At 54.2% G+C, this 27,569-nt stretch overlaps 3 protein-coding genes across 7 annotated transcripts in view; 2 read left to right on the forward strand and 1 right to left on the reverse strand.

Moving 5' to 3' along the window:
• The window catches only part of WDR48 (WD repeat domain 48), a 49,701-nt gene extending 47,358 nt beyond the window's left edge, over nucleotides 1-2,343 (forward strand). Inside the window, exons 19-20 of one of the 2 annotated variants that reach the window (XR_005376858.1) lie at nucleotides 335-545; nucleotides 2,246-2,343. Coding sequence is in view for 1 of the 2 variants with exons in the window: in XM_038570475.1 (XP_038426403.1) it covers nucleotides 335-430 (96 nt within the window). In the remaining variant the exon portion in view is untranslated. Of the gene's footprint in view, nucleotides 1-334 lie in introns of both variants that reach the window. The other variant, XM_038570475.1, reaches the window with a different exon arrangement.
• On the reverse strand, nucleotides 2,344-12,441 carry GORASP1 (golgi reassembly stacking protein 1). Of its 3 annotated transcripts, none has more exons than XM_038570476.1 (9): nucleotides 12,301-12,441; nucleotides 9,012-9,092; nucleotides 8,252-8,455; nucleotides 6,934-7,020; nucleotides 6,666-6,796; nucleotides 6,224-6,416; nucleotides 5,296-5,443; nucleotides 4,667-4,816; nucleotides 2,344-4,418 (listed from the first exon to the last, which is right to left on the reverse strand). In XM_038570476.1, exons 1-9 carry the CDS (start codon nucleotides 12,361-12,363, stop codon nucleotides 4,165-4,167), a joined length of 1,311 nt encoding a protein of 436 aa, XP_038426404.1. In that variant the 5' UTR covers nucleotides 12,364-12,441; the 3' UTR covers nucleotides 2,344-4,164. The 3 variants fall into 3 exon arrangements, with proteins under 3 accessions (XP_038426404.1, XP_038426406.1, XP_038426405.1); XM_038570478.1 differs by having other exon boundaries at nucleotides 4,074-4,418; nucleotides 9,016-9,096; nucleotides 12,301-12,376; XM_038570477.1 differs by lacking the exon at nucleotides 12,301-12,441 and adding an exon at nucleotides 12,089-12,107 and having other exon boundaries at nucleotides 4,074-4,418.
• A 94-nt stretch (nucleotides 12,442-12,535) lies between these two features.
• The window catches only part of TTC21A (tetratricopeptide repeat domain 21A), a 32,044-nt gene continuing 17,010 nt past the window's right edge, over nucleotides 12,536-27,569 (forward strand). Inside the window, exons 1-9 of one of the 2 annotated variants that reach the window (XM_038570479.1) lie at nucleotides 12,536-12,693; nucleotides 13,988-14,117; nucleotides 14,931-15,041; nucleotides 15,624-15,790; nucleotides 17,131-17,253; nucleotides 19,286-19,443; nucleotides 22,246-22,330; nucleotides 24,138-24,236; nucleotides 25,226-25,418. In XM_038570479.1, the coding sequence (XP_038426407.1) occupies nucleotides 12,670-12,693; nucleotides 13,988-14,117; nucleotides 14,931-15,041; nucleotides 15,624-15,790; nucleotides 17,131-17,253; nucleotides 19,286-19,443; nucleotides 22,246-22,330; nucleotides 24,138-24,236; nucleotides 25,226-25,418 (1,090 nt within the window). In that variant the 5' untranslated portion in view covers nucleotides 12,536-12,669. The remainder of the gene's footprint in view (nucleotides 12,694-13,987; nucleotides 14,118-14,930; nucleotides 15,042-15,623; nucleotides 15,791-17,130; nucleotides 17,254-19,285; nucleotides 19,444-22,245; nucleotides 22,331-24,137; nucleotides 24,237-25,225; nucleotides 25,419-27,569) is intronic. The other variant, XM_038570480.1, reaches the window with a different exon arrangement.

Below are 27,569 nucleotides of genomic sequence, written 5' to 3' on the forward strand. Positions count from 1 at the left end.
TCACCTTGATTGCAGAGCAGTATCTGCTGTGTTGAAGTGGAGGTGGATGGAGCAATGGGGGAGCAGTTTTAAATAAAGGTGCACTTCCCTGTGAGGCATTTCCTCAGAGGAATGGCTGAGGTTGGGATTTCTGGCCTAGCTGCACAAGTCACATGTCTCTCAGCATCCGGGTTCATGTCTGCCTGCATGGGAGCTGTGTTGGCAAGAGCAGGCACCAGGTGTGGGCGAGGGGAGGACAGGTTGGATCACCAGTGTCCCTGAGTTCACAGTAAAGGTCTTGGATATTACAAAGTAGAGGCTTTGACATTTTTATTCTTTATCTTTTGCTGTTCAGGTTTTGGATCCAAACATGGACCTCCGAACAGTGAAGCACTTCATATGGAAGAGTGGTGGCGACCTCACCCTCCATTACCGACAGAAATCCACGTGAAGTGTGGGCGAGTGCTCCTGGGTATTCGTTTATTGACCTTCCTCTCTGGCCCCAAGAGTAGTCCTAGGAAGCCCACCGAGCCCCAATGGGAGCAAGACTTCTAATGGCTGATTTGGTATGGACCGAGATTCTCTTTCAGTTGAAGTGACTAATTGAGATGTAAAATAGAAACCAGTCTCCATGTGTAGATTAAGCTGTCCCCAGGGAGGCAGAGAGTGCGAGCAGAAGACCCCCCCCCCCCCCCAAGGCGGACATGTCTTGTGAGATATACAGAGAACAGACGACAGGCCAGCACAGACTGGGTTTCTTCCTTTTCTTTCAAAGGACCTTATCTTTGTTAGCACTTGTTAGAGACACATAGGTAGAGCCACATCTGTCACTGTGTTTTGACTTCAAACCCACACGCTCTGGAGCTTTTCTAAACGAGTACATTCCATTCATGCAGCACCTATGAAGGCTTTTTCCAAGTCGGCCATGAAAAACAGACAAGTTGTTCTCACATTTAAGACAGTTATTTTTAATAGGAATATGCTATTGTACAATTCAAAACCCAGCCCATTTCGTAATAAATTATCCTTGTTGGGCTTGTTTTAATATTGCATCTCAGATGCATTCTTTTAGGAAAACGTGTAGAAATTCTGGGAGCCGGACCGTAGCACTTGGACCGCCAGATGGGAGTATGCCCAGCAGCACCCAGGGATGCTGCACCCCCCAGTGCTCCCAGCTGTGTGGCCACCACAGGCAGGTGCAGTGCTTTCCCTGCTCCACTGTGTCCTGGTTTGTGTATGGGCCAAGCCAGGTGACACCACAGCTTTTGCTCTGGGTGAGCAGTGTGACACCATCAAAACTCAAGACCATGAGGACATGCAAGCTTCATTCAAATGCTACCTAAAATGTATGGTGTCCGAGAACAAGCATATCCTAGTGGGTTAATTTGATATTCACATCCAGAAATATACATATTTCTTTCTCCAGAGTTTTATATGCAGGTTTTTGCCGTGGTACCTGTATCCAGAGTTCTTTTCATTGTTCTTTGTAACAATCTAAAGCTTTCATAGAATCATTTGAGTCTTGTACAGAATATAACTTATTGGGGATAAACACTTCAACTTTTGGCAGAAAAAAAAATACTTTGGGTTCTCCCCAAGGTCATTTGTATTCAGAACAGAACAGTGGTCCAGCCCCATAAAACCATGTAAGACAAGCCTCCTGTATGAAGCCAGAAGCACAAGTGCCTTCAGAGGGCAGTTTATTCCAGTCCAGTTGCCTCTCCAGCTTAGTGTGTGTGGTCGGTCTCCACACAGCAGGGACTGGGGAAGGGGGTGGGAGGAAGGTGTTGTCTTTTCTACATCTTCACAGGTTCAGCTGGAGGCAGCTGATGGGCCTGGGTCCAGACTTACTGAGATATTCTTACCCGCACAACCATAGAGACAGGGTTCCCTCACTGCTGGTCAGCCTCCTTTGGAAAGTGGACTGGTCACTTTGAAGAAGTGAGCAAAGACACGCCACGTTTCCAATGAGTCTTTCTCCCTTAGAGAGTAGCCGGCTTCTTTTTTATCAATTCTTTCTATCTGTTGAATACAACAGTGTGCTTTTGGTGCACATTTTTTAGCAATAGTTATGAATTAATGGTAAAACAAACCCCCAACTCACTTATCAGCCCTCCACTGGGTTTGCAGGAGGGGCCCTTGGACTAACAGAATGGGTTTTGCTGGGCCATTTCGTCCCGTTTGCCGAGCCGTGAGGGGCATCTATGCTCCCTTCCTGTCACAGATCTGACCCTCAGCATGCTTTTACTTTTTTTTTTCCTTCCAGTCAAACCAGTAAGTTTCCAGAGAATTTGAGTCTGCAATGCCAAAAGGGTAAAAATCTGTATTTCACAGTTGTATAAAATAAAGGCTTTAGTTACAATATTTCAGTGTAGTACACATTTATTTCTTAATCACTTGTCATTTTCCTTCATAGCAGGTTACAGAGAAACGTCTGGTTCCATGTTTATCCTGGCAATAATTAGAGTCAGTACCCACTGTATCCCCCTGTGTAGGGTGGGGAGTGTGTAAAAGGAGGGAAGGAAGAGCCAGCATCCTAGGGCGAGGGGGACCTTGGGCCAGGCTGCCAGGCTGCAGTTCACGAAGCTGGCCTCCGGCTAGTCCTGTGGAGGTTGTCTTCTACTTCCTGGATTTCTCCAGGCAGATACTGGGCTCCCAGACAATTCAAGAAACAAGCTCCAGCCCCGGTTTCAGACACAATGGCTCCCTGTTCTGCAGGCGTATCAGCTGCTCTGGTAGGCTCAACAAGGGCTGCCTTTAAAAGCAGTGGCAGTGCTAGAAATCTTTAGTGTTTGCTTATTGGGGGCCCTCCCTGCATATACTTGGGTCTGTGCCCCCCAAAGCAGACAGTCCTTGTCCTATGGGCCTAACAACTCTGAATGCCCTGTTAAGTGCACACATTACAGATCAAGCGGCAGAGGCGGAACTTTTAACTGGGTAGCAACTAGAAGACCAGGCCAGAGGCAGCTTTCATGGCAACCAGCATGTGGGAAGGTGAGGGGAGGTGGAGCTGTTCCTGCATGGAGCCCTCCTCTTCCTTCATAAACCAGGTAGGGCCGAAGACCTGGCCTGGTCTCAGCCTCTCGGGGCACCTGTGGTGGAGGGAACAGCCTCCTCCCATACTGTGGGAAAGACTAGAATGGCTTCTAGTCCCAGGCCCCTCATTCCCCCTTTGCGTGGGAGCTATGTATAAAGAGCTATGTATAAAGTCAGGACCAGCTTTGAGAGTCTACTCAGGATGGTGAACTTAAATTTGCCATTTTTATTCACCACTGGGACTGACCAGATGCCCTTTATGTTTAGAAGAGATGGTTGTCTTAATTAAGGTTGGGAGCCAAAAGAAGTCACCACTAGGGATATGGGGTCCTGTGGGGTGGAGGCCCTGGGGAAGAACATTGTAGTCCAAGAACAAGTGAGTCTTTGCTGAAGGGCCTAAATTTCCAGCCCGTCTCTCCAGAGAGGTGGACAAGCTTACTGCTTCTCTCCAGCTGGGATGGTGCAGGTCAGCCTGAGCCAACTGTGGAGTGTAGCACAGAGATGAGAGCACATGACAGGACAGTCACGGGGGTTTCAGGGGTCCCCAGGGCAGGGGGTTGCCTTCCAGCACACACACGGCTAGCTGAGCTGTACGAGATTGAAGGCAAGCCCTACGAAATGTCAGGCAAACACTCCAACCTATTCCCTGCTCCTCCGCTCCATGTGCACACCTGACCCTGTGTGGACCCTGCTGTCTCCAGGGCGGCCAGAGTGACCAGAGCAGGAGCACTGGACTTCAAGCTATGCGGCCAAAAGATGCCCTTCCTCCAGGCCCACGCTGCCTCCTCCTACCCCCTGAAGCTCTCTGCACCACCCAAGCAGCAGAATCCTTTCCTCTCCTACCCCAGCTCCTGCAAAACTTCATCTGGGCACTGCTCCCAGCCCCCCACTGCCCCAAGATTCCCCAAAGCCAGGACCATCAGGCAGAATTAATGCTGGGAGGTCATTCTTGGACACCAGGAGGGTCTATGTGGACACACAAGCCCTCCCCTGCAGAAGTCACTGCACATCCGGGGAGCCACTGCCTAGGAAGCTGTATGTGCTGGGCCGGGATCAGGGAGGGACTGGGCTGCATAGTGTAGCCTAAGCTGCTTCCCCACATCTAGGCCTCATGAGATGCCATCAGGGGCCTCAACACAGCCTACGGTGTTATTCGGGGGTGGAGAGCTGGGCCTGGCTGGCTGCCCCCTTAGCCTCTGCCCCGAAATCTGGACTCTCTGTGCTTGCCGGCTCCTCCTCAGCCTGTGCTTCGAGCAGCTCAGCAGACAGCCCATCTTCTGGTGAGGCTGCAAAGGTGAGGCTGTCAGGAAGGGTTAGCTGAGGCAGGTGGTCTGGCTGGGCCTGGATGCCTGGGCTGTCCGGGAAGGAGACCTCAAACTCTGATCCAGACCATGTGGCCTCACCTGAAACATACAGGGGGTTGCTGAGGAGGCCTGCAGAACCCCAGGCCACCCTGGCCTGAGGCAGCCACCACTAACCCCCCACTGCCACCCCAGGTCCTGATGGGGAACGGGAGCTCTAGTGTCCGGATACTTTGACGTGGCTGTATTTCACCGAAACGCCAGCCTCCCACCTGGCTGAGAAATTCAGGGCAGCCTTGCCATTAATCCAGGGTCTTCCTGGAAAGCTTCTACAGGTGAGGGCCACTCACCACCACGCTCGTGAGAACCACTGCTGGAGACGTCCTCAGGCCCGGAGGCTGAGAGAGCTGTGGAGATCAGCTCTGTGGAAGAGGGCAGACTGGGCCAGACACTGGCATTGCTGCTGTCCAAGAGGGAGATACCCGACACGTCCAGGAAGCCTAGGGGAAGGGTGCACGTCTTCACCAGCACAAAACCCTCACTGCTGGAAGGCCGGTACCCTGGGCTCACTGAGCCCCGTTCCTGGGACACCTGGCCCGGCCTCAAACTGTAATCTCAGCCTGTGGGGGTGCCTCCGCCAACCCCAAAGAGGTCCCCACTGCCTGCTGCTGAGGAAAGAAAGGAGTCTAGGGTTGGGCCTCATGGGAATAGCACAGTGGCAGAGGGCCCATACCCTGCTCTGTTCCCACTATGCTGCATCACCTCAGGCAGGCCACTTCTCTTCCGTGGACTCCAGTCCCCAGATCTGCACAGTGGACTGGCTCCTCTGCAGCCATCTGGGCCATACAAGCTAGGAGGGGTCAGCAGGGCTGAGGAAGGTGTTGGGACTGCCACTGAAGCCTCCCCCTAAACCCGGGGCCCACTTCAGCACCGGCGTGGCAGGGTCCTCAGCCTCGTCTCCAGAGCCCACTCTCACTACCTGGGTCCATGACGCGCTGCACTGGAGGTGGAGGCTGAAGAGTCTCCATGGGACATGGAAGTCCCCCAAGGTCTGGAGCGCCGAGGCTGGGACTCCCAGGCTCAGAAAGCTGTCCCTCCATGGAGGAGCCGGGCGCCTGCAGCAGGGCCTAGGGGGCCCGGGGAGAAGAAGGGAACAGTGCAGGGGCAGCCGGGACAGAGTCCGACCTAACCCCTGGCCCACACTTGCCATGGAAGTACCGCACTGCCCGAAGGAGCACACAGCCTTGGTGGTCTGCCCCTTCCCCTCCAGGGAATCACGGGCCCCTCCTGCAGTACTGACAAGGAGGGAGAGCGCTTCCTGCTCTGCTGAGGAGCCCCAGGGGCCCCCTTGGCTGGGCCCCTCCAATGACCCAGAAGAGATGGCCTTCCCCGAACTCCAGCATGCCTGGGGAGCAATCGTCGCATGCCTCCTAGTCCAGACCCCAGGCACCAGGCCAGTGTGTCATGGCACTCAGGTGACTTTTTCAACAGGCAGGAAGGCAGGTCTGGCATTCCCCTACAGAGCTGGCCCACCAGCCCAGCGGGGGGGCTCTAGATGCCCAGCCTCTGGCCCAATGTTACCAGACTCACCAAGGCACGGCACAAGGCTCTGCCCACCCACGCCTCAGTTTCCTACTCATGAAAGGAAAATGACAACTAGTGCCTTGTCATCACCCTCACCTCCAGACCCAAGTGGCAGGGGAACTAAAGTGGGCTTCACTGTCCTGGGGCAGGGGGTAGGCAACCACCTACTTCCATTGGGTCCCAGAAACAAGAAAAGGCCTCCCAAGGGCTCTGCAAATGGGCCCCTGGTGACAGCGACCTCGAGTCCTCTCCCCAGGTGGCAGGCCCCTTTGCCCATATGCAGTTCCCCCTCTTCTCCCCACTGGCAGATGCTGCCCACATACCTCCATGTAGTCACCCTGCCCGGAGCCTCTTTCTGGGCCAGGAGGGGCAGGAGAGTCCTGGGGTGTGGGTCTGGCTGGTGGGATATCAGGTGGCAGGTCATCAGGTGGCGGGGTACCAGGTGGCTTCTTGTGGTGGCTGGAAGGCTGGGTTGGGATCCGGTGCAGATACCCATAGCCGATACCACACCCCAGACTGCCAAAGTCCAGAAACATTCAATCCAGGGGGTTGTCTCACAGCCCTTCCAAGGCCTGCCAACCCCACCCACTACTGGAAGTGAGGGGCAGGAAAGGGTGCCTCCTGGACCAGTGGTCAACCTCAGGATCCCTGGACCCAGAGCCCAGCCTCCACCCCCACCGTGGGACTCTGGGGGTCCATGTCCAGTGGCCAGGTCCAGCCAGAGTCCCGGGCCCCCACCCTGCAGCCCTCCGACTGAGGAAGTACCTGCCCTCTCCACCCCAGGCTGCGTTGGGAGTTACAGTCACCTCCCGGCAGGAGTCGGACTCGGAGTTGTAAACCATCAGCTTCAAGGGCTTCCCCTCGTGGGACTCGATGAGTGTAAAGAAGTCCTCGGACTACGACAAAGCCAGCGCCTGAGTCCCGCTCCCGGCACTGGAATTGGATGCCTCAACACGAGGCCCTCCTCAAGGACAGCAACCATCTCCACACCCTACCCAGGGGGCCTGGGGAGGGCAAATCAAAGGTTGCTCACCTCCTGGAGGATCTGATCTGAACCAACCACATAGTCTGTGTAGGGGCGCAGGCCAGCCAGTGAGGCAGGTGAAGAGGGTTCCACGTCCTGGAGAAAGAATCACCAACTACCTACCTAACTTGCTCCTCCAGGTGGGGAGGCAAGGGTGGGTGGCGGGGAGGATGGAGGAGGCTGCCTCTCCAGGTACTGAGTAGGGCACTTGTCATCTGTCTCCAGGCCAGGACCTCCTACTCTGCTCCCTCACCTCCAGACCTCCCCCAGGTGCAGGGCCTGCCCAGCAGAGGGCAGCACCACGGCACTGCTCACAGCCCTGAGCTCTGGAATCTGACCCGGTAGACCTCTAGCTGGAGTCCTGGACTCCACCAACCTCTAACTGGGACTAGGGACAAATACTTAACCCCGTAGTGTCTGTTTCATGATTAGAAGTAGGATATGCAGTACTTCCTCGTAGGGTTGCCGGGATTACAAATAGAATATAGGAGAAGAATGAAAATCACACGGTGGCCCACAGTAAGCGCCCAACTGCAGTGCCGTTACTGCTGCAGGTATGTGGCTGAAGACCCTGCGTAGGGGCTGGACGTGGGGGCAGCGAGCAGAACTGGGTACAAGGAACGCTTCCTCCCTTGGGAAACTACCACTCCCAATCTCCCTGAGAAATGTCAAGGGATTTGAATCATCACCCCCACTGCACTCATGGACAAACTGAGGTAGGCTGAGAGGTGGAGAAGTCTCCTATGAGAAGTCAGTGAGCAACAGAGGCTAGAAATCAAGTCGGTCCATTCCCGGCTCAGAGCACCCTCCTTCCACCAAGCCTTGGGACCAAGCATTCAAGATTGTGGGCACCATCAATTAATGTACATCTCGTGTGTGTGTGTGTGTTTGTGTGTGTGTGTGTGTGTGTGAGAACAGACACTAATGGCAACACTTGTGCAACTCAGTCGCTTGAGATTCATGAAGACCCAGCCCCCAGGCACTAGCCCAAGGCCCAGAAGGGCTCTCAGGGGACCCACCAGAAAAGACTCAATACTGGTCTACTATAGAGTATTCCAGAAAAGACACAATTCCTAAAGACTAGCAGCAGCAGCCTTCTGGCAGTACAAGCACCCCTCCAGCAGATGCTATCCTACCTCCCAAAACAAGAAACCAAGATTTAGAGGGTGAGAAGGTGCCCAAAGTCACCTGGCTAACAAGCAGGGTACACGGTTCAGGTGATGATGGGCAGCCTTCTGGGACCTCCCAGTTGCTCCCACACCCTACTCTTACCCCCTGCCTCCTGCCTCCCCCCTGCTCAGGCACCACCTCCCCGGCGCCCACTCACCAGCACATGCCACACGTGCTCGCTTGCCCTGCGGAAGCTGCAGAAGCGCACGCTGGCTCCCAGCAGGCCCTGGCCACCCCACATGTTGCTGGGTACCACCTCCACCTCGCGCAGCTTCATGGTCTTCATATTGAACACCTCCAGCTTCACAGGCTTCTCCACATTGGCCTTCAGCAGAGCCTTCAGTGTGTCATTCTCCTTGTTCTGTGGGGGCAGCGGGGCTGACTCCAAGGCTCCCCACCCACACCCCGGGTTGGGGCCCCTCAGACAAGTCTGGGTCTGAGAGACGAGGCAGGGCCTCAGTGGCCGGCTGCCCAGCAGGCTCTGGTGTGGGCATGGACCAGGGTAGGGGTCTGGGCCTGTGACCACCGCAACCCCTACCATCCCTAAGCCCCACTAACCCCGCCTCCCTCAGCCCCCTGGAAATATGACAAAGAGCCTCCTTGGTCCAGAGCACTGTGGGGCTGCGCCTCACTGAAATGCCCCTTGGCCACCCTGATACCTCTCATGCCCTGAGAGGCAGGCCCCTTAAACCTGGTGGCTGGCTCCAAGAGTCCCCTCACTGCCCAGACACCTCAGAAAGGTCAGGAGCAGGGCAGGGCCCCAATCAGGCTGAGCACAGGCCTAAGAGAGATGGGCTAGGCCTCCCTCCAGAAGGAGAGGGAGGGAGGAGCAGGGTGGGGCCTGCTGTGGGACAGGAGACACAGACACACACACACACACACACAAGCAAGGCAGACACAGCACGGGGGAGCCTCACCAGCCTCGAGTGCCCGATGGTGACGATGAAATCAAAGTAGGGCTCCAGGCCCGCTTGCTGGGCTGGCGAGTTCTCCTGCACCTGTCTCACAGAGGAGGCCACAGTCACTGCACCAACCTCATGACACCCCGAGAGACCCCCAGCCCCCGATTCCAGAGACCAGCCATCACCACTTCCCGTGTCCCAGCAAGGACGCGGGCACTACACTGACTGCCCTAGGCAGGTCACACGTGGCCACTGTCAAGGTAATTCCATCCTCTTGCTACCTTCCTGGGCACAGACATTCCTCTGTAGGAAACGGCTCTTGTCTGATCTTGCTTCCTGAGCTGCCTCAGAGGAGGAGAGCCCAGGGCAGCCCGGGGGGCTTCTAGTAGGCCACACAGGCACAGCGGAGCCTAGGCCTGTGGGGAAGCTCGGGGCGTGGGGAAGCCAGAAGGTTTACCAGAAAGGGTTAGATGTGGGCAGGAAGGGAGGGCCCCAGAACAGAAGGAACCAGGGCTGCGCTCAGAAAGACAGAGGGTAGGCAGTCTGTGGCCAGATCCCAAGGGGCCCCAGAGCCTGTGGTAACAGATCCAGGCTCAGTTGGGCGGGCGTGGGAGCTGAGGAGTGTGGCTGAGGGCAGCAGCCCTACCGGCAGGGATGCCTGAGCAGGGAGCCTGTGAGAGGGAGCCTCACAGGGAGCAGGGCCGGATCCCTGCCTCACAGCCTGGTGTCCACTCCCAGCCCGAGAGTGCCTCCTGCCCAAATCCAGGAACTCCCGGCCATCTCCAAAAACACAGCAACCAGGCCTCCCAGCTGGGGTGGAAATCCCTCTCAAAGGCCCCATTTACGGAGCCTCACTCGAACAATGCAGTCTTTATCCCCAGCCAGACCCTGCGGTGGGCCCCACACCCTCAGGCCTTTGGCTGTGAGCACTTGATATCCTGCTGGTCAGGCCTCAGCCCAGAGGACACGGGGCTCACGTGGCCTCAGGTTCTGGATGCTTCCACAATAGGAAGGCCCTGCGGCTTCTGCCGCCCACCACCCACCTGCCTGTAGTCTTGGGAGTCCCCAAGCCGAAGGAGAGCTCCCCTGCTCAGAGCCCTGGGACCAAGGCAGACTTGCCCCTGGAATTAGGACTCCCTTCTGGCCATGTCACCGCCAACTGACACAAGCCCCCTGCTTGCCACTCCCGGAAGCTGCTGTGGCTTCCAATGACAGTGAGCCCAGAAACTGACTTCAGCCCAACTGGCCTGCGACAGGGGAGCTCTGAGCCCTGCCACATCCCTTCATGGGACGGCTGGAACAAGGCGTTTTCTTGAAAGCCATAGGACAGTTACTCAGGGACAGCCTGCTCAGGACCACTTCCATGCCACTAGGCCTCCCTCTGGGAGGGTCCCTGCTCCTGAGGCCGATGCCACCCAGCCAGCGGTCAGCTGCCCTCTGTCATTATGGAGGCCCAGAGGCTCAGGCCTCCAATCCCCCAGCCCTCTCCCCACCCTCTGCCATGACCCGTCCTCTCTGGCTGTACCCCACTGCCCTTGCCCTGGGCCTTGCCATCACCCACTATGGCTCTAGCACAGAAATAACCTATGTGGCTGCCACCGCCCCCCACTGCCTCCCCAACAAGTGCTGCCCACTGTCCAGCTCTCTCCTGGGGGCTCCCATCACCCCCACCCCCACAGCCCCACAATGCCTGCTGCTTTCATAACACTTTCCGCTGTGCTCCCCCATCAGGGAAGCTAGTGTAATTAAAGTGACAACAGCTGACACTTGCTGAGGATTGGCTGGGTGCCAGGGGACTGCGCTACCCTGCATTTAGCCCTTGTACTAATACTTCGGAGAAGTACTCCATTAGTCAGAAATCTGACCTCAGGAAGTCCAACCCAGAGCCTGCTCTGTTCCGCTGCCCTGTAAGGACCATCTCCCTGGGGAACCTCCACGCCTCTAATCTCAGGGAGGGCCTGGTGCATAGTGAGAACGCCAGTATTTATAGAAGGCTGCACACGTGTTCTTCAGTGTTTAAAAAAAAAAGGGGGGGGGGGGGATCCCTGGGTGGCTCAGCGGTTTGCCGCCTGCCTTTGGACCAGAGTGCGATGCTGGAGACCCTGGATCGAGTCCCACGTCGGGCTCCCGGTGCATGGAGCCTGCGTCTCCCTCTGCCTGTGTCTCTGTGTCTCTCATGAATAAATAGATAAAATCTTAAAAAAAAAAAAAAAATGGGTACCTGGTTGGCTCAGCAGTTGAGCATCTGCCTTGGGCTCAGGTTGTGATCCCGGGGTCCTGGGATCGAGTCCCACACCGGGCTCCCCACAGAGAACCTGCTTCTCCCTCTGCCTATGTCTGTGCCCCTCTTGGGGTCTCTCATGAATAAATAAATAAAAGCCTTAAAAATTTTTAGTAGGTAATGTCAACTTCCACGAAAATGCCCCGAGGCCCCACACAGTCTGGCCTGTGCCCCCTGCGGGCCGCCCGTGACTGCACAGCAGCCTCCTCCCGGGCTCCTCCTCCACCGCCAGCGCCACCCGCTCAGCGCCCGCCCCGCTGGAAGGCTCCGCCCGCAGGTGCTCGCACTGCCCCCCGCACCGATCCCCGCACCGATCCCCGCGCCACGTCTCCGCGCGCCCCGCCTGTCCCTGCCCGCAGCACCGCGAGCGCCTCGAGACGCGGGACGCTGGGTCCCGGGCAGGCCCGTCTCCGGCGCCCACAGCGCCTGCCAGGGCGGCGCGCGCAGGTCCCCGGCGCTGCGGACGAGGCCGCGCGCCTCCTCCCGCCAAGCCCTCGGGTCCTCCGCTTCCCGCCCTCCCTGCGGAGCTGCCCCGGACGCCCACCCGACAGCCCGCCCTCGGCCCGGTCCTTCCCTTCAGCGCTCGCGCCCCGCGCCGGGCACGGAGCTCCGACAGCCCCCTCGGCCGCCCCCTCGGCCGCGCCCCGCCCCGCCCCCCCGCGCCCCCGCCGCGCCCAGGCCTCCCGCGGCTCCCCCGGCCACGTCTCCCCGCGGGTTTCCGCCGGTCGCTCCCGTGCCCCCCCCCCCCGGACCCAAGGGCGGCGGCTGGGGTCTCGGCCTCGCAGGCTCATCCCGGGAGCCCTCAGACGACCTAAGCGCAGCAGGCAGTCCGGGCTGGCCGCGGCGCGCTCCTCCCCGCCAGGGCCATCCCGGGGGCCGCCCCACCGGACCCGAGGCGGGGCGGGGGCGGCAGGGAGCCGCGGCGCACGCTCGAGGCCGAGACCCCGGAGCCGGCCATCAGGCGAACCCTCGGCGCCGCGCGGGCGCCCCGCCAAGGTCGCCGGCGCCGCGGGGCTGACTCACCCCGTGCAGGTGGAAGCCCTCGGCGCCGCCCGGGGACTGCTCGGCGCTGGCGCCCAGGCCCATGGCGGCGGCGCCCGGGTCCCGGACGGCTGGGCCCTCCCTCCCCGCGGCCCGAGCCGGCGCCACCAGCGCGCATCGCCCTCTCGGCGCTCGACTGCCAGCGCCTTGTCACGTGGGCGCCCCTCCCGCACCGCGCACCGCGCACCGCGCACCGCGCACCGACGCTCCTAGCAACGGGCCCGCGCCTCCGTGTCCAAGGACGCGCGCCGCCGACTTCCGGCCGGGAGAGCCGCGCCCAGGACCCCGACTCGGGAATCCGGTTTCGCGCCGCCGCAGCCGACCCCGCCTCGGAGCCGCGGGCGCCCGGAGATGAGCAACGATGACTCCCTTATGGTGCGTGGCCCGAGCGCGGCCTGGCGGCTCCCTCCGGGCCTCCCTGCCCGCAGCCCCGAGACCCCGAGACCCCGCGCCCCGCGGCTCTCCTGGGACCTCGTGGACCGCTCCTGCTGTCCCCTTTACCCGCCTTCCGCTGTCCCGGGCCGGCCGCTAATGAAGGGCCTGGCCCCCTCCGGCCGCTCGGTTCCTGGCGAGCGAATCTTTCCCCTCTCGTGTTCTTCGTGCACCCTGAGCTCCAGTTCTGCATCCGCACCTAGTCCTGTCCTCGAGCTCCCCTAACCCAGCGTATCCAAAACCCATCCCTGTCATTTTGCCGTCATCTCCCCTTCCCCTGCCTCCGCCTCTTCTGAGTCCCCCACCTCGATAGACCACACCACTGTTTGATCCTACAGCCTTCACTCTTCCCCGTCCCCATCTCGGGTCCTGTCTATCAGCGGGAAATGTCAGCTCTTACAAGTCCCCTGACAGCACCCACGGCGTTGCATCTCCTAGCCCAGGATCAACACCATCTCTCTGCAGGCACCTGAAACAGTATCCCCCATACACACACCCCAAACAGGTCTCTGCTTCAGCTCTCTGTTCACCAGCAGTCCCCTTACCAGCACCAGCAGCAGAACCACCACCACCACCACCACCACCACCACCACCACACACACACATGCACACACACACCTGAACACATCCCTCCTCTGACTTAAAACCGTTCCAACTTAAAACCATTCCTGTTACGCTGAGGATGATGTCTGGGCTCTTTCATATGGCCCACAAGACTGACAAGCCAACCACATCTCTCCCCAAGCCCAGCACCCACAAACCTTAGGGGAAGTGAGACCTCACTTTGAAATCTCAGCCCCTAATACTGCATGACCTTTGTCAAGCCATAGTCTCCCTGGGTTTCAGCTTCTTTAACTGTGAAGGATATGGAGAGAATAATACATAAGATAGTGGGTGTAAAGCCCTTGATACCGTTCCCAACAAGTGTTTAACACACAGTAACTTACAACTCTAACTAGTGGTGTACCTGTTATTATTGGTGCTCTCTCTTTTCCCTCATTCCCTTCCTAAGACAAAGCCTCAGTTGAATTCTCCATCACTTTGAACCCTCCAAGTTCCTTCTCAGGGAACTGCATGGAGCTACTCTTGGGGCTGATGAAGAGCAAAATGAAGCCTGAATGTTCTCTTTCCCTCCTTCCTTCTGCAGAATGGAGGAAGAGCAGGGAGTCAGGGAGAAAGTGGTTCAGAACAGAAAGAAGGGACTGGGGCTGTTGCAACTATGTCTTCCTCCCCACAGGCTGAGATCATTTACTACAGCCAGGAACAGTACTTCCGCCATGTGCAGCGGGCCGCGGCCTTGGGCCTGGAAAAATTCAGCAATGACCCTGTCCTGCAGTTCTTTAAAACCTATGGGATCCTCAGGGAAGGTAAGGACTTGCCAGGGTCGGCCTCATGGCCTCCGGCACTTGCCTAGCCCCAGCAACTCTGGCTTTACCTGGATGCCTGCTTATACCCCAGCCGTGTTGCCATGGAAAGAGTCTTACACCCAGGTTAATCCCCCAGATGGCTGTGTAATACATTATCTAGTTGACTTTTGAGACATCAGAGAGCTCACCACCCTTGCTCTGCACCTCAGTTTCCCTATCTAGAAAGTGAGTGGGTGGGGAGACATGACTGAATGATTATTGGACGAATCCCAGGCTTGGAAACTGAGAGCTGGTAGTGCAGGAAAAGGAGGAAGTGGTAGGTATGGGTCAAGACAGGTATGGTACAGGAGCAGGGGGGAGGGGTGAGCCTCATGCAGGTGCTGACTCGCTGACATTCAGAAGGTAGTGCTGGGCTGAGGGCTGGCTGAGCTGCCCATGGCCAACCACAGTGGACATGGAGGGATAAGTATAACCTGTGGCTCTTGAGCAGCTAGCTGGGAATACCCTGCTGGCCTTTCTCAGAACTGACCCCCAGCCCCAAATCCTGGCCTCACATCCTGCAAGTACTCAAAGGTATATCTGAGCTCCAACCCCTCCAGCACCTGGCAGCATGGGCAATGGTGTCAGCAGCCCCTTCAGGGAACTTGGGTCATTAGAAATGTTTTGGACCAGTTAACCCAATGATTCTGGTTGAAGTCAGGTAGTGCCAAGCCTTGGGTCAGCTCTGACAAGGGCTCCCCTGTGTTGGCCATAGACCTCCTGCCCTCTGGGCCTGGAGCCCAAGAGCATAACCAGGTGGGCTCTTCTTTGCAGAGCACATACAGGATGCCATCAGTAACCTGGAGAGCATCCGGAATCATCCAGATGTGTCCTTGTGCTCCATCATGGCCCTCATTTATGCTCACAAGCGCTGTGAAACCATCGGTGAGTGCAGCCATGCCCAACAAGGCCTAGTGCCCTGGGGGAAGACAACCCCACTGCAGAGATGCAGTACCCTCAAGGGCTGCCACCGGAGGTGGGTGCACTGGTGACCGCACAGGCTGGTAGCCAGGGAGGAGTGGCTTCTATTCCCTCCCCTTGGGGTCCTCAAGGAAGGCCTGTGCCCAGATCCAGCTGCGTGGGAGCCACTGGTAAAGAGCATGACAATGGGAGAGGTCCTCTCCTTCCAAATCCTAGGAGTTGGGGAGACATCCTGCTTCCTTCGCCAAGACCTTGTGGAAACAAATCAAGCTGATATAAATAATTCCACACTCTAAACAACTCTCTCCCTTCTCGGGATGGATTGTGGGCCTGAGGTGGGGGATTTGGCAAACTGCTGGGTACCGGGGAGAAAAGATAACCCTCAGACAGCAAACCCAAGTCTAGGCAGCAGCGGCTCCTGTGGTTTCCAGGCCCCAGGCTGACAGTAGTCTGCCACATGTTGAAGGATGGGCCCTCAATGCATCCTGTAGGCCCAGGCGGCCCTCCTCACTCTGACTCGCCCTCTTCCCCGTCTCGGATTCCCAGACCAAGAAGCCATTCAGGAGCTTGAGAGCAGCCTGAAGGAAATCCGCAAGACCGCCAGCACAACGGCCCTGTACTATGCCGGCCTCTTCCTCTGGCTCATAGGCCACTATGACAAGGCCAGAGAGTACATCGACTGCAACTTGAAGCTCTCCAACAACTCCAGAGAGGTACCTGCTGTGGGCATCAGGAGGACAACAGCTGCAGAAAGCAGTGTCCAAACACATCCCCACTGGTCCTTTTGAACCAGTTAACTGGGAGCTCCTGCGGAGCACCCTGGGACTGGGAGAGGTCCGCACCTGGACACTGACACCATCCCAGGGCTCCCAGGAGCCCCCACCCACGTTGTGTCAGGGTTTAGCCAAGTGCACACTGGCATGTGTCCAGAGTCCAATCTGCAGACAGCTGTTCTGTGGCCTGTACTATATTTTTTTTAAATCTTGAATTAGTTGCCGACATTTAGAAAGCAAAAGATCTTTACCTAAAAGCCCAGATTTCCTGGCTCTTTGGGAAAATAAGAGGAATTGGCTGCACTGGACCTACCCTCCCTCTTAGCAATGGTCTGCTGGATATCCGTGATGGCGCATACAGTAGATCTCACATGTGGTAGGTCGGGACTCCTGGTAGAGTTTGAAGCCTCAATCTAGGTTCAGTGTAGTCACCACTTCAGCAGGGGTGATCTCCCTCCGCAAAGGGCTGAAAATTGGTACCCCAAGGAGGGAGTGAAAAGAAATCTTACTGTTGATGTATAAAACACAGAGTTACACACTGCATAAATAAATATTATATGTGTGATATTAAAAAGTCTTGGAGGGAGAGAAAAGGATTAGGGAAAAGGTCTGAAAAGGCTCCTTAGGATGGGAGCGATGGGAAAGAGTTGAGAAACACCAGTCTAAGGCATGAGGGATGCTTCAGGGCAATGTTATCCAAGTGCCCCTCTGACCTCACCTTGCAGGTCTGGCCACCTGTCTGCCAGCAGAGGCTAGATGAAGGCTGGAGCAGAGTCGGAGAGGCCCTAGAGCTCAGAAGGACTCCTGTTAACCCCCTAGAAGGCATTCCCACCTCCCCTTACTGGGCTAAGGTGTGGAGGGAGCAGGAGTGGCCATGCACAGTGGCCTATGGTGGCCTCCTGACCCCAGTGTAGAGTAAATAGGCAATGACAAGACAGGTGAGAGTGGTCAGTAGAGGTAGCAGAGCCCCGGGGGTCCCAGGGAGGGGTCTGGAATATCATGGAAGGTCTTCGACAGGAGGGTCCTCCTAGGTTGAATTTTAGAGACTAGTGGTAGTTAATCAGGTGAAAGGTTTTGGTTGGGAGGGCTGTGCCAGGACAGGAGCAGAGTGAATTCCTGGTGGTGAGAGGGAGCAGGGCTGCCCTGGGGTTTGCAAATAGTTGTGCCTGGCAGGGTCTCGGGGTGCAGCGTGACAGGGATGGGACATTAGGCGGGAGAGCAGGTTGGGTCAAGGCTCTGTGAGACCAATGACTTTATCTTCCATCTTGTTCTGATCCCAGGGCCTTGTGCTCCGAGGCTGGGTGGACCTCACCTCAGACAAGTCCCATATCATGAAGAAATCCACCAAGTTCCTGGAACAAGGAATTCAGGATGCGAAAGATGTGCTGGGGCTGATGGGAAAGGTGGGCAGTGGCAGGGAGAGGGGAGGGGAGGAGGATCCCCACCGGGACCACTGGAGCTAAAGACCCACCAGGTGACTTTGGGCTAGACCCTCTGTCTCCAGGGCCTCACCTGGCTGATGAGGAGCAGGCCTCCCACACACATACACACACAGAGGATCAGAGTCACACAACAGCTCAGGGCCCACTCGGTTCTCACAGTCTGGCTCGCCCTGTCTGAGTGCCTGTCTTGTTCTGCATGGGGTCATCTCAGGGGATGTCCTTTTTTCTCTATCATGATTTCTCTTCTCACCTGCTCGGTTCAGTGGGCCGTAAGAGAAGGGAGATACGTGATTTGTGTTTTTTTTATCTCAATTTAAATGAAGTCCCTTTTTTCTCATGTGCCGCCACTGAATCCATCTATGAAAGAAAAGCTGACCCTCTCGTTCTCTCCTCTTATATATCTTCTTAGAAAATGAATATGTACTCATTAAGAAAAAAAAAGGCTGAAAAAGTCAAAAGAGGAATTAAAATGACACCCTTCACCCTCCCACTCCAAACAACTCATGTGGACATTTTAGGATCTTTCAGGCTTTTTCCAGAGTGTGCGGTTCAGAGTGTGCGTTCACTTGGCTTTCTGCAGGTTTACCAGGGGGCACCCTTGGGACCAGCATCTGTGGGGAGAGGGACAGAAGCAGGACCTGTGGGGGGAGAAGTTGCGCTGTGATGCGGCCATAGCAAAGGTCTCAGCCAACTCAGAGTTCTAGAGTTTGGGTGGCCCCTCACTGACCCCCTCCCTGACCACAGGCTGGATGAGGGCTGCCCCTGGGAAAGGACGTGACCTGGCACGAGGCAGCTTCCTTTAGCCATGGGCAGCCCCAGGGCTAGGCTCCCCGGAGAGCTACTCCTGCTCCTGGTCCTGAAGGGGATCCCACTGAGTGCCCTCCACTGGGCGGGAGATATTGTGGTCATTTAATAGGAGCATAGAGTTGTCATGATAGGGCATCTTATCATTTGACTTCCTTTTCTTCATGTAAGATTTTGTCATAAGTAACTGTCATTTTGAACCGTGCCATCAAGCCCATCCCCTGTTGTATGGGCCTAATATCATTTGCCAAGCCAGTCCTCTACTGTTTGGACACTGAGATTGTTCCCAGTTTACACTTAGAAAGAGTGCTGCTGTGAACACGCATATGCATAAATCTTTACCTGGGACAATCCTCGTCTTGTTTTGTTTTAAAGATTTTATTTATTTATTCATGAGAGACACAGAGAGAGAGGCAGAGACATAGGTAGAGGGAGAAGCAGGCTCCCTACAGGGATCCCGATGTGGGACTTGATCCCAGGACCCTGGGATCACGACCTGAGCCAAAGGCAGATGCTCAACCACTGAGCCACCCAGGTGCCTCTTCCTCTTGTTTTTATTAAGTCTCTTGAGGGCAGGTTGCCAAAGGTCTAACATACGCTCTGGTTTTCAGAGTCATGTTTCAAGTCCTTTAGGAGCATTGCTCTTTGCCCCTCAAGCACCTGGGCCATGACTCACTGAATCACTCACTCACGCACTCGGACCTGGTGGTTGGCACTGACCGGCAGAGGCCAGAACTCCAGCCCCATGATCCTCGATGGAGAAAAAGTGCCACTTCAGCCCCCCAATCCAGAGTGTTCCCTGCAAGCCCTAACTGACCCAGGGCCCCAGGGAGCAATTTTCATTGATAAGGTTCAAGACAGTGAATGGAAAAGGAAAAGTAGAAGTGGAAGGTGCCCAGCAGCCTGAGGTCTCCCTCTAGGGGTGGCCCGCACGTGGTCTTGCTGTATGCCACACCTGCCAGGGTGCCCCAATCTCCCTGGAGCCCTGGCCTCACCTGTCCAAGAAGCCAGGACTGGTGTGGACTTTGATTTGTCACTCTGAGTGATGGTGACTCCTTCCCCAGGGGCTTCGAGGGATTCCCGCAGCACACATATGTCAGGCTCTGCTCCTGTTCTGGTCAAGACCCTGACACCCCTGGACCTCCCTCTGTGGGCACTGATGGAGGCTCTTCTGTTGGGCTTTCAACAGGCAACATACTTAATGATGCAGCAGAACTACTCAGGGGCCCTGGAGGTGGTGAACCAGATCACCGTCACCTCAGGGAGCTTCCTGCCTGCCCTGATCCTGAAGATGCAGCTGTTCTTGGCACGGCAGGACTGGGAGCAGACAGTAGAAATGGGACACAGGTGAGAGGCAGGTGTCCACCGGCACCACTACACCACACCGCTGCTTCTTCCCTTTCTTTGCGAGCCAAGCGTGCTAACATGTTCCCATCTTACAAGATGGGGACATGGGAGACAGCGTGTGTTTGATGCAACAAGACATAAAAGTAAATATTGGCAACAGAGGAGGTACAGAGAGTGATGCGATCATATGGGGAGGAGGCCAGGAGGACATGGCCCCTGATAGACAAAGAAATAGGCATATCTAGAGCTATAAGCATGTTATTTAGGAGAAAGAGACAGAGGAGCGACCCAAGGAACCCAAAGCAACCAGGATTACAGGCTGACAAGCAGTTGCCTCTAAAGAGCGGGGTTAGAGGGGCATAAAGGAACTATTGCATTATTTAATTTTTTTAAATTATGGGTATGATACACCGTAATAAAAACTTCAGGGAAAAAGGTCATCGGTGACTGAGAAGACTTCTAGCCAGACAGCAAGAGCCGGGGAGCTCCTGGGGCTGTGGAAGCCAGATACCAAGTGTGGGTGACCTTGGAGCATTGTCACTGTCTCTAGAAATAAAGACCACTTGGGGGGAGGGATGTCAGATGGAAGGTTTTTTGAGGATGGAATTTTCTAGATAACTGAAGCTTATCTCCTTAAACTAATGCTTTCACTAGTTTTATTAAGTAATTCTAAAATGTGTGCTACTAACTTTCTCCCTAAAAAGAGTTAACAGACTACTTTTTTTCTGAGTGACCACGAGTCATCACTACGAATCATGACTAAGTTGTGGTACTATACAGCACAGTTCAAAAACAAAACAAAACACAAGCAGACCTCTTCCCTGTGGAGGGATGGCAATTCCTCTGATGATCATCACTGGAATTTGAGTCCCCGAGAGAGGCACCCAGGAGCAAATGAATGTAATTGGGATCTGCTCAGTGCACTGGGGCCCCCCACATGCGGTGCCTGTGCAGGCCTCGCTTCTCTGTCTCAGAGTTGACACCTGGCCAGTGTCCTTGGCAGGAACTGGGTGAAGAGCTTGCTTTGGAGGCTTGGCCTTCGGCCAGCGGGATCCTGGGAGCACCTGGCTGACGGCCACAACCGTGGTGTGCGTGGCCTCCCTCGCCCAAGGCCCTGCTGCCCTGCCTGCAGGGAACAGTGTTTAGTGCCAACGGGCTGAGTCCCACAACCGATGCCTGCCCTTATGGAGTTTTTTGCAGCTAGTGGCATTCACAGAACTTCCTCCATTGTTTTTTATTTTTAAAAAACTTGAGATCAGGAGTCAGAGGCCCTACCAACTGAGCCAGCCAGGCACCTTGCCCCTATTGTTTTTTAAATCTGTGCCCCTCTAGGTGTGTTTCTTGTTCCATCCCTAATATTATTTATTTCTCCCTTTAAATTTCCTTCATCAACATCAAAGTAATTTGTTTCATTGACTAGTCTTTTTAAAAACCCCACTCTGAGTTTTGTTGATGGTCTCTATAGTATCTGTTTGCTACTGTGTTAATGTCTGCTCTTTGTGATTTCCTGCCAACTCCTTCCTGTGGGGCTATCCTGCTCTTGTTTTCTAACTCTTGAGTGGGATGCTTGGCTCATCCATTCTCAATTTTCTTTTAGAATATATGTGTTTAGATTTGTGCATGTCCCTCAAGGTACTATTTTAGCAGTATCTACACATTTGGATGTGATATTTTCAGTATCATTTGGTTCTAAGAATTTTCTAATATCCATTCTGATTCTTCTTTAGTCCATAGGTTATTTCAAAAAAAAATTTTTTTTTAAATTTCCAAATGTATTTGTTTCCCTGTACCTACAGAATCAGCATAAAGGATTAGAACTGTTTGAATGTTGACTGCCTAACTAATCATATTGGGATTTTGTGTCTTAATTAGAGTAACCCTCTATGAAGTGCAGGGCCATCCCTAACTAGGCTGAAAAATAGGAAGTTTCCCATAAAGAAACAGAATATTGAAAACCCCAAAGTATGTATGACCGGAAACTGTGTCTTCACAATGACACATGTTGGAAAGCAAGGTTCCCTTTCCATCTTATAGCTGCAGATGACCCATCAAGGACCTCTCCACCACCCTGGGACCACAGGGCCATGATCAAGTCTATGTTAGTTGGCATATGAATAGGCTTCTGTCACAGATTGCCCCAGATGCATGGACTTAAATAACATGAAAGGTTATTCCTCTATCAGATAAGAGTCTGGGAGGTTGTCCAGGACTGGCATAGCAGCTTAACTCTGTTAGGATCCCAGGACCCTTCTGTCTTACTGTTCTATATTCCTAGGACTTTGATTACATGGTCCATGTTTCAGCCAGCAGAAAGAAGTAAGAGAAGAAAGAAGAGATGTGCTGTAAGGAAACAGCTGGATGTCACTGGGGCACTTGCAGTCACATCCTGTTGGCCAGAACTTAACCACAGGGCCACACTTGAGCTGCAGGGGAAGGCTGGGAGATGTGGTCTTTATGCTGGGTAGCTGTGTGCCCAGCCAGATCAGGAGTTCCATTATTTTTTTTTTAAGATTTATTTATTTATTTATTCAGAGAGAGAGAGAGAGAGGCAGAGACATAGGCAGAGGAAGAAGCAGGCTCCATGCAGGAAGCCTGACATGGAACTCGATCCCAGGTCTCCAGGATCACACCCTGGGCTGCAGGCGGCACTAAACTGCTGTGCCACCGGGGCTGCCCAGGAGTTCCATTATTAAAAGGAGAAAGGGAGACAGGATATTAGGAGACAATCAGAAGTGGCTGCAGTGCCATGCTAGCCTGGTCTATGCATACTCAAAATTCATGTGGCTCCTCTTCCTTTTTCAGAATCCTAGAAAAAGACGACGGTAATATCGATGCCTGCCAAATTCTAGCAATGCATGAGCTTGCAAGAGAAGGAAATATGACTACAGTAAGTTCTTCAAGACTCAGGAGTTGGGCCTTGAAACAAGTGCAGCCTAGGAGGAAACGCTCTGAGCTCCACCATCCCCAGGGCCTTTGAGGGTCCTCCCTGGATCTCAGTCCCTCCCATCTCCTTCACCTCATATTCCCTGTAAGAAGGTCGGAAGGACTGCTTTGGGCAGGCAGTGAGGTTAAGTCTGGTTTTGCCATGAGTTACCTCATGTGAGCCTGGGCAGGTTCACCTGGAAAAGCCCTGGGATCAGCATCCATAAATTGGAGATAATTCCAACCACTTTGTGAGGTTGTTAGAGGGACTAAATGGGATGACTAGTGGGAGTGCCTGGGAAATGCCACTTTTTAAAAAAATATTTTATTTATTTATTCATGAGAGACACAGAGAGAGAGGCAGAGACACAGACAGAGGGAGAAACAGGCTCCCTGCAGGGAGCCTGATGCGGGACTCAATCCCAGGACCCCAGAAACACAACCCAAGCCAAAGGCAGACACTCAACCACTGAGCCACCCAGGTCCTGGGAAATGCCATTTTTTAAGGAGTGGCTGGAATTGCTCAGGTATTGGCCAGGTAGAGCCTAGCCTCAGACTTGCTCCTAAGCCCTGTAGTTTTTCCAAAGAAACCCAAACCTGTCCTCAAACACAGAAATATCTGGAATTCTTTATGAAGACTTCAATGCCCAGACAGGTCTTTATTTTCCAGAATAGTTTGTGTTTTCAGCCACAACATTGCCTTTTGAAAAAATGCACTGCCTCTGTGAAGAGTGGCAGATCAGGAGTCTGTAAGGGTTTCACGATGCAAAGAGGAAGCTTTTGGTTCCTTCTGCCCAGTTCTGAGACTATGGGTTTTGTGGGGGCAGGGGTGAGATGGAGGGGACAGTCCATATTTGAAAGGAACCCTCAGCAAGGGGCCCAGGCCATCTCTGGGTAGGAACTGGACAATGGGCCTGTCCTAAGCACCCTGGGTGGGCCTTCCTAGGGCCTGGCCTGAGGTTTAGCCCCAGGGCAGAGTTAGCATTGATACTTCTCCCTCACCCCCCCACCCTAACCCCTAGGCTTTATGCTTCTCCCCAGCCCTGGATGCTCAGTGCTGATTTGCTTGCATCTACTGAGCAGAGTAGGCCTGCCCCATCCAGGGTTTCCCTTCTGTCACTTCTTTGCAGCCAGGAACTAAGAACTCCTCACTCTTAGTGGGTAATGGGGCAGAGGAGTCCATGGGAAAGAACGCAGGCTTTGGAGTCAGTTACTGAATGTCCCCAGGCAAATCACCTAACCTTTCTGACCCTTTGTCTACTGGAAAATTCAGATAGTTGTACTGACTTACAGGGCCATAGGGAGGATTCTTTGGAGTGACAGAGAGGCACCAATGTGGTGACTCATGTCAACATGGAGCAGAGGCTCAGGTCCAGGGCCCCCGCTATGACCATCTGCTCCTGAGCCAGCCCAGCAGGTGTGCTGTCAGCCTGGGGGGCATGTGTGGGCACCATGACAGCTGGCTTCTGGCTGGGGGTGGGGTTGGGGGTAGGGGTCGGAAAGGGCAGCTTCTCTTCACAAATCCATAGACAGAGAGGCAGTGCCAGCTCTTGGGTGAACAGTGTTCCTGAAAGCTCCACCTGTGGGGCTTAAAATAAGGCTGGTGCCTGGGATCTCCCCATCCCAGTTGGATCCGAATCTCTGGGGCTGGCTTCTGAGTGTAGATATTTTAAGATCTCCCAGGGGATGATAATGTGCAGCAGGGTTGCAAACCTCTGCCCAATTCCCATTTTTGTATATTGCTTTTGACATTGTCTGTTTTGTCCCTGCAGGCTGCCAATCATGTTAGAAATCTGATTAAAGCACTGGAGACAAGAGAGCCCCGAAATCCAAGCCTCCATCTTAAAAAAATTCTTGTGGTTAGCAGGCTGGTAAGAAGGTTCTTCCCAGGTCTCTTATATGCTTCTTAAGCCCTATGCCCACCCTTTTGGAAGCTTCCCGGGTACCCTGTCCTCCCCTCCCTGGCTCAAACTTGGCCTCTCAGGCTGGTGGCCCATACCCAGCAGCCCCTGTCTGCCTCTGGCCAATAACTATCACGTAGGCTCTGTGCTGCTTAGAGACCCAAATGCTGCTTGGAGATGCTGTAAAAGATCAGAGTAATTGAGTCTAGAAGTGCTTTTAGAGTAGGAGGCCCCTAATTGGGGGTAGAGGGCAGCATATGGCTATCACACAGCAGAGCAATGCCCAGCTCTGGCTCAGGGTGCAGGGGCACCCAACTGCTATAATCTTCCTGTGGAAGTGACCTGGAAGGGTGGGCCTGCCTGGACCTCTCTGACATCAGGCAGGAGCAAACAGACCAACTTGCCAAATAATCTGTCTCTGCCAGACCATTCAGCCCCAAAGCAAGATTTACTAGAAGGAATTGCTACAAAAAACTAGGGTAGCTCTGGGGCCTTAGGAACCAGAACCGTGGAGTCAAATGCCATTGGGATGCAATCTCTCCCTCAGAAACACATACCCGTGTCTGATACTCTCTGCTTGTTCTGCACATCCGGCAGGGGATGTGGCTGCTCACAGCCTTTGGGCCCACTTCCCATCAGCAGGAGACAAACAGCTTCTCTCCACCAGCTTCAGTTTTTGAAAAACTTCTTGGTGATTTGGACCAATTATTGTGGCCAAACAGGAGATGGGTCCTTTCGAGGGCCCTGTGTCTGGAGGCAGGTTCCACAGATGGGGCCAGTGTGAGGTTCTTTGGCAGCCGGTCAACTGCAGAGACCTGACTATGGGTCACAGGCATCCCTTAGGCTCTCCTGAGCAGCACCCAACAGGCCTACCAAAGTGTCCCCCATTTCTGGTGTGGCCTTGTTGAGATAGGTTGGACTGACTGGTTTCCCTATTTCCATGTGCCCGTTCCTTGCAGTGTGGGAGGAACCAGGCGGTTCTACAGCTAGTGTGCAGCTTCATCGAGCGCATATTCATGGCCACATCCTCCTATGCCCATGTGGCCACAGAGCTGGGCTACCTCTTCATCCTGCAGGACCAAGTGAAGGAGGCATCTTTGTGGTACTCGGAGGCCATGAAATTGGACGCGAACAGTGTGGCTGCCTTGACAGGTCCGTGCTGGTTGGGCAGGGTGGGGAGTGGGAGGCGCAGGAAGGCAGGTAGCAGGGTAGCCTCCATGGATCCAGAAGAGAGGGAAGCATTCTCCCTAGAGGCTGTGTGAGTGTGGGCATACACTGTATGATGGGGCGCCTTTCCACAACATACAAATGGAAACCTATACGCCGACATAGGTAGAGAAGCAACAGCTAAAGAAATGAGTAGACCCGTTTTCTCCCAGAATGCTCCAGGAAAAACAAAGGTTGAAAAGAGAAAAAAACAAAAAAACAAAAAAAAACAAAAACCAAGCTCAGGGTCAGTGGAGGCTGGGAGCAAAACATGCCATGGGGCAGTCAGCGAAATATGGTTGGATTATTGACAACCAGAGAATGGAATCAAGGAGGCCCTTAAGGAGGGGTGGGGCTGGAGGGAGCAGAACCAAGCCCCTGATGCTTCCCACTGCCACCAGGGACAGGAAGGACAAAAAGACTTGCTGCTCCCCAGGCAAGCCACATCCCGTAAGACATTCCCCCACCTGGCTCAGTCCTTCCCCACTTCCACTTTCAGGGGAGACCCCTAGCCTGTCAGCCAGAAGGGAAGGCCATTGGCCAGAATGCCCTTCCCACACACCAGCCCAGGCCAGCCCTCTCAGGTGTGTCCTGGAGTTCCTCCTGTTCTTTTTTTTTTTTTTTTTAAGATTTTATTTATTCATGAGAGACACAGAGAGAAGCAGAGACTTAGGCAGAGGGAGAAGCAGGCTCTCTGTGGGGAGCCTGATATGGGACTGGATCCCAGGACTCCAGGATCATGCCCTGGGCAGAAGGCAGATGCTCAACTGCTGAGCCACCCTGGCATCCCTGGAGTGCCCCTCTTATCTGACCTGCCTGGGAAAATCAGTGACCTTAACAATTTGGGAAATCTGCCCTAGCTGCTAATATTCATCAGTCTAGTCCATTAGTAAATCTGCAAATAGTTTGAAAGAGGGGCCAGGTAGAGCAGCAAAGCCATGGCCCTCTGAGGAGAAAAGGTAAAGCTGGATACAGAAACCCTTCCCCTCCCCCACTAAAACCCCTCCAGTGTTTGCAAGGGCCCTGAGGTCAGTCAATAAGTAAAGAACAGGCTACTGTGAAAAAGGTTCTAGGGAACAAAAAAGCTACTGAAAATTAAAAATGTGATTGCAAAGTAAAATATTCCACAGACGAGCCAAATAGTGGGATGGATATAAGTGAAAACCAAGATGGTAATTAGAAGATAATCAGGAATAAATACACTGAAATGACCAGGAAATATCTTTAAAGGATGAATAATAAGAATAGATGGATTTGTCTTCCCAAATTCAAAACACATTACGAAACAACAGTAGTAATGTCAGCTTGAAGCCAACATGGAATAAAGAAGCCCATCACTGGCACGGAAACAGGTCTTTCAAAGGTGACCTTTCAAACCAATATTGTGGTAGGTTTCAATAATTTGTGGTTGGGCATCTGACTATCCGGTCTTAATAAACTCCACCGTTCTCAATAAACTCCAAGGACACCTGGCTAGCTCAGTTGATAGAGCACATGACTCGGATCTTGAGGTTGTGAGTTCAAACTCCATGTTGGGAGGAGGTGGGTAAAGAGTAGTTAGAAAATAAATTCCAGGGGCACCTGGGTGGCTCAGCGGTTGAGCATCTGCCTTCAGCCCAGGGCGTGATCCCAGAGTCCTGGGATCGAGTTCCGCATTGGGCTCCTTGCATGGAGCCTGCTTCTCCCTCTGCCTGTGTCTCTGCCTCTCTCTGTGTCTCTCATGAATAAATAAATTAAATCTTAAAAAAAAATAAATTCCAGATGAATTAAATACTTAAACAAAAAATTCAATCAGACTTGGGCTCCCTGAGGGAAACTGAGAAATCGGAAAGGAAAATGTCTTACCTTTTGGACTATGTAAAAATTTAAAACTAATGGATGGCAAAAGACACTGAAAAATGCTGAAGAGGTAGGGTGCCTGGGTGGCTCAGTGGTTGAGCATCTGCCTTCAGCTCAGGGCATGATCCCGGGGTCCTGGGAGGGAGTGCTGCATCAGGCTCCCCAGAGGGAGCCTACTTCTTCTGCCTGTGTCTCTGCCTCTCTCTCTCTCTCTCTCTCTCTCTCTCTGTGTGTGTGTGTGTGTCTCTCATGAATAAA

The sequence above is a fragment of the Canis lupus genome, chromosome 23 (genome assembly GCF_011100685.1).
Source record: "Canis lupus familiaris isolate Mischka breed German Shepherd chromosome 23, alternate assembly UU_Cfam_GSD_1.0, whole genome shotgun sequence".
In the NCBI taxonomy this organism is placed as follows: Eukaryota; Metazoa; Chordata; class Mammalia; order Carnivora; family Canidae; genus Canis; species Canis lupus.

Coding starts and splice junctions, on each gene's coding strand:
- GORASP1 (XM_038570476.1), bottom strand. CDS start 12,363: ATGGGCCTGGGCGCCAGCGCCGAGCAGTCCCCGGGCGGCGCCGAGGGC. Junction 7,021..8,251: donor AGCACGTGTGGCATGTGCTG/GTGAGTGGGCGC, acceptor TTCTTTCTCCAG/GACGTGGAACCCTCTTCACC. Junction 4,419..4,666: donor TGGTTCTCACGAGCGTGGTG/GTGAGTGGCCCT, acceptor TGTATGTTTCAG/GTGAGGCCACATGGTCTGGA.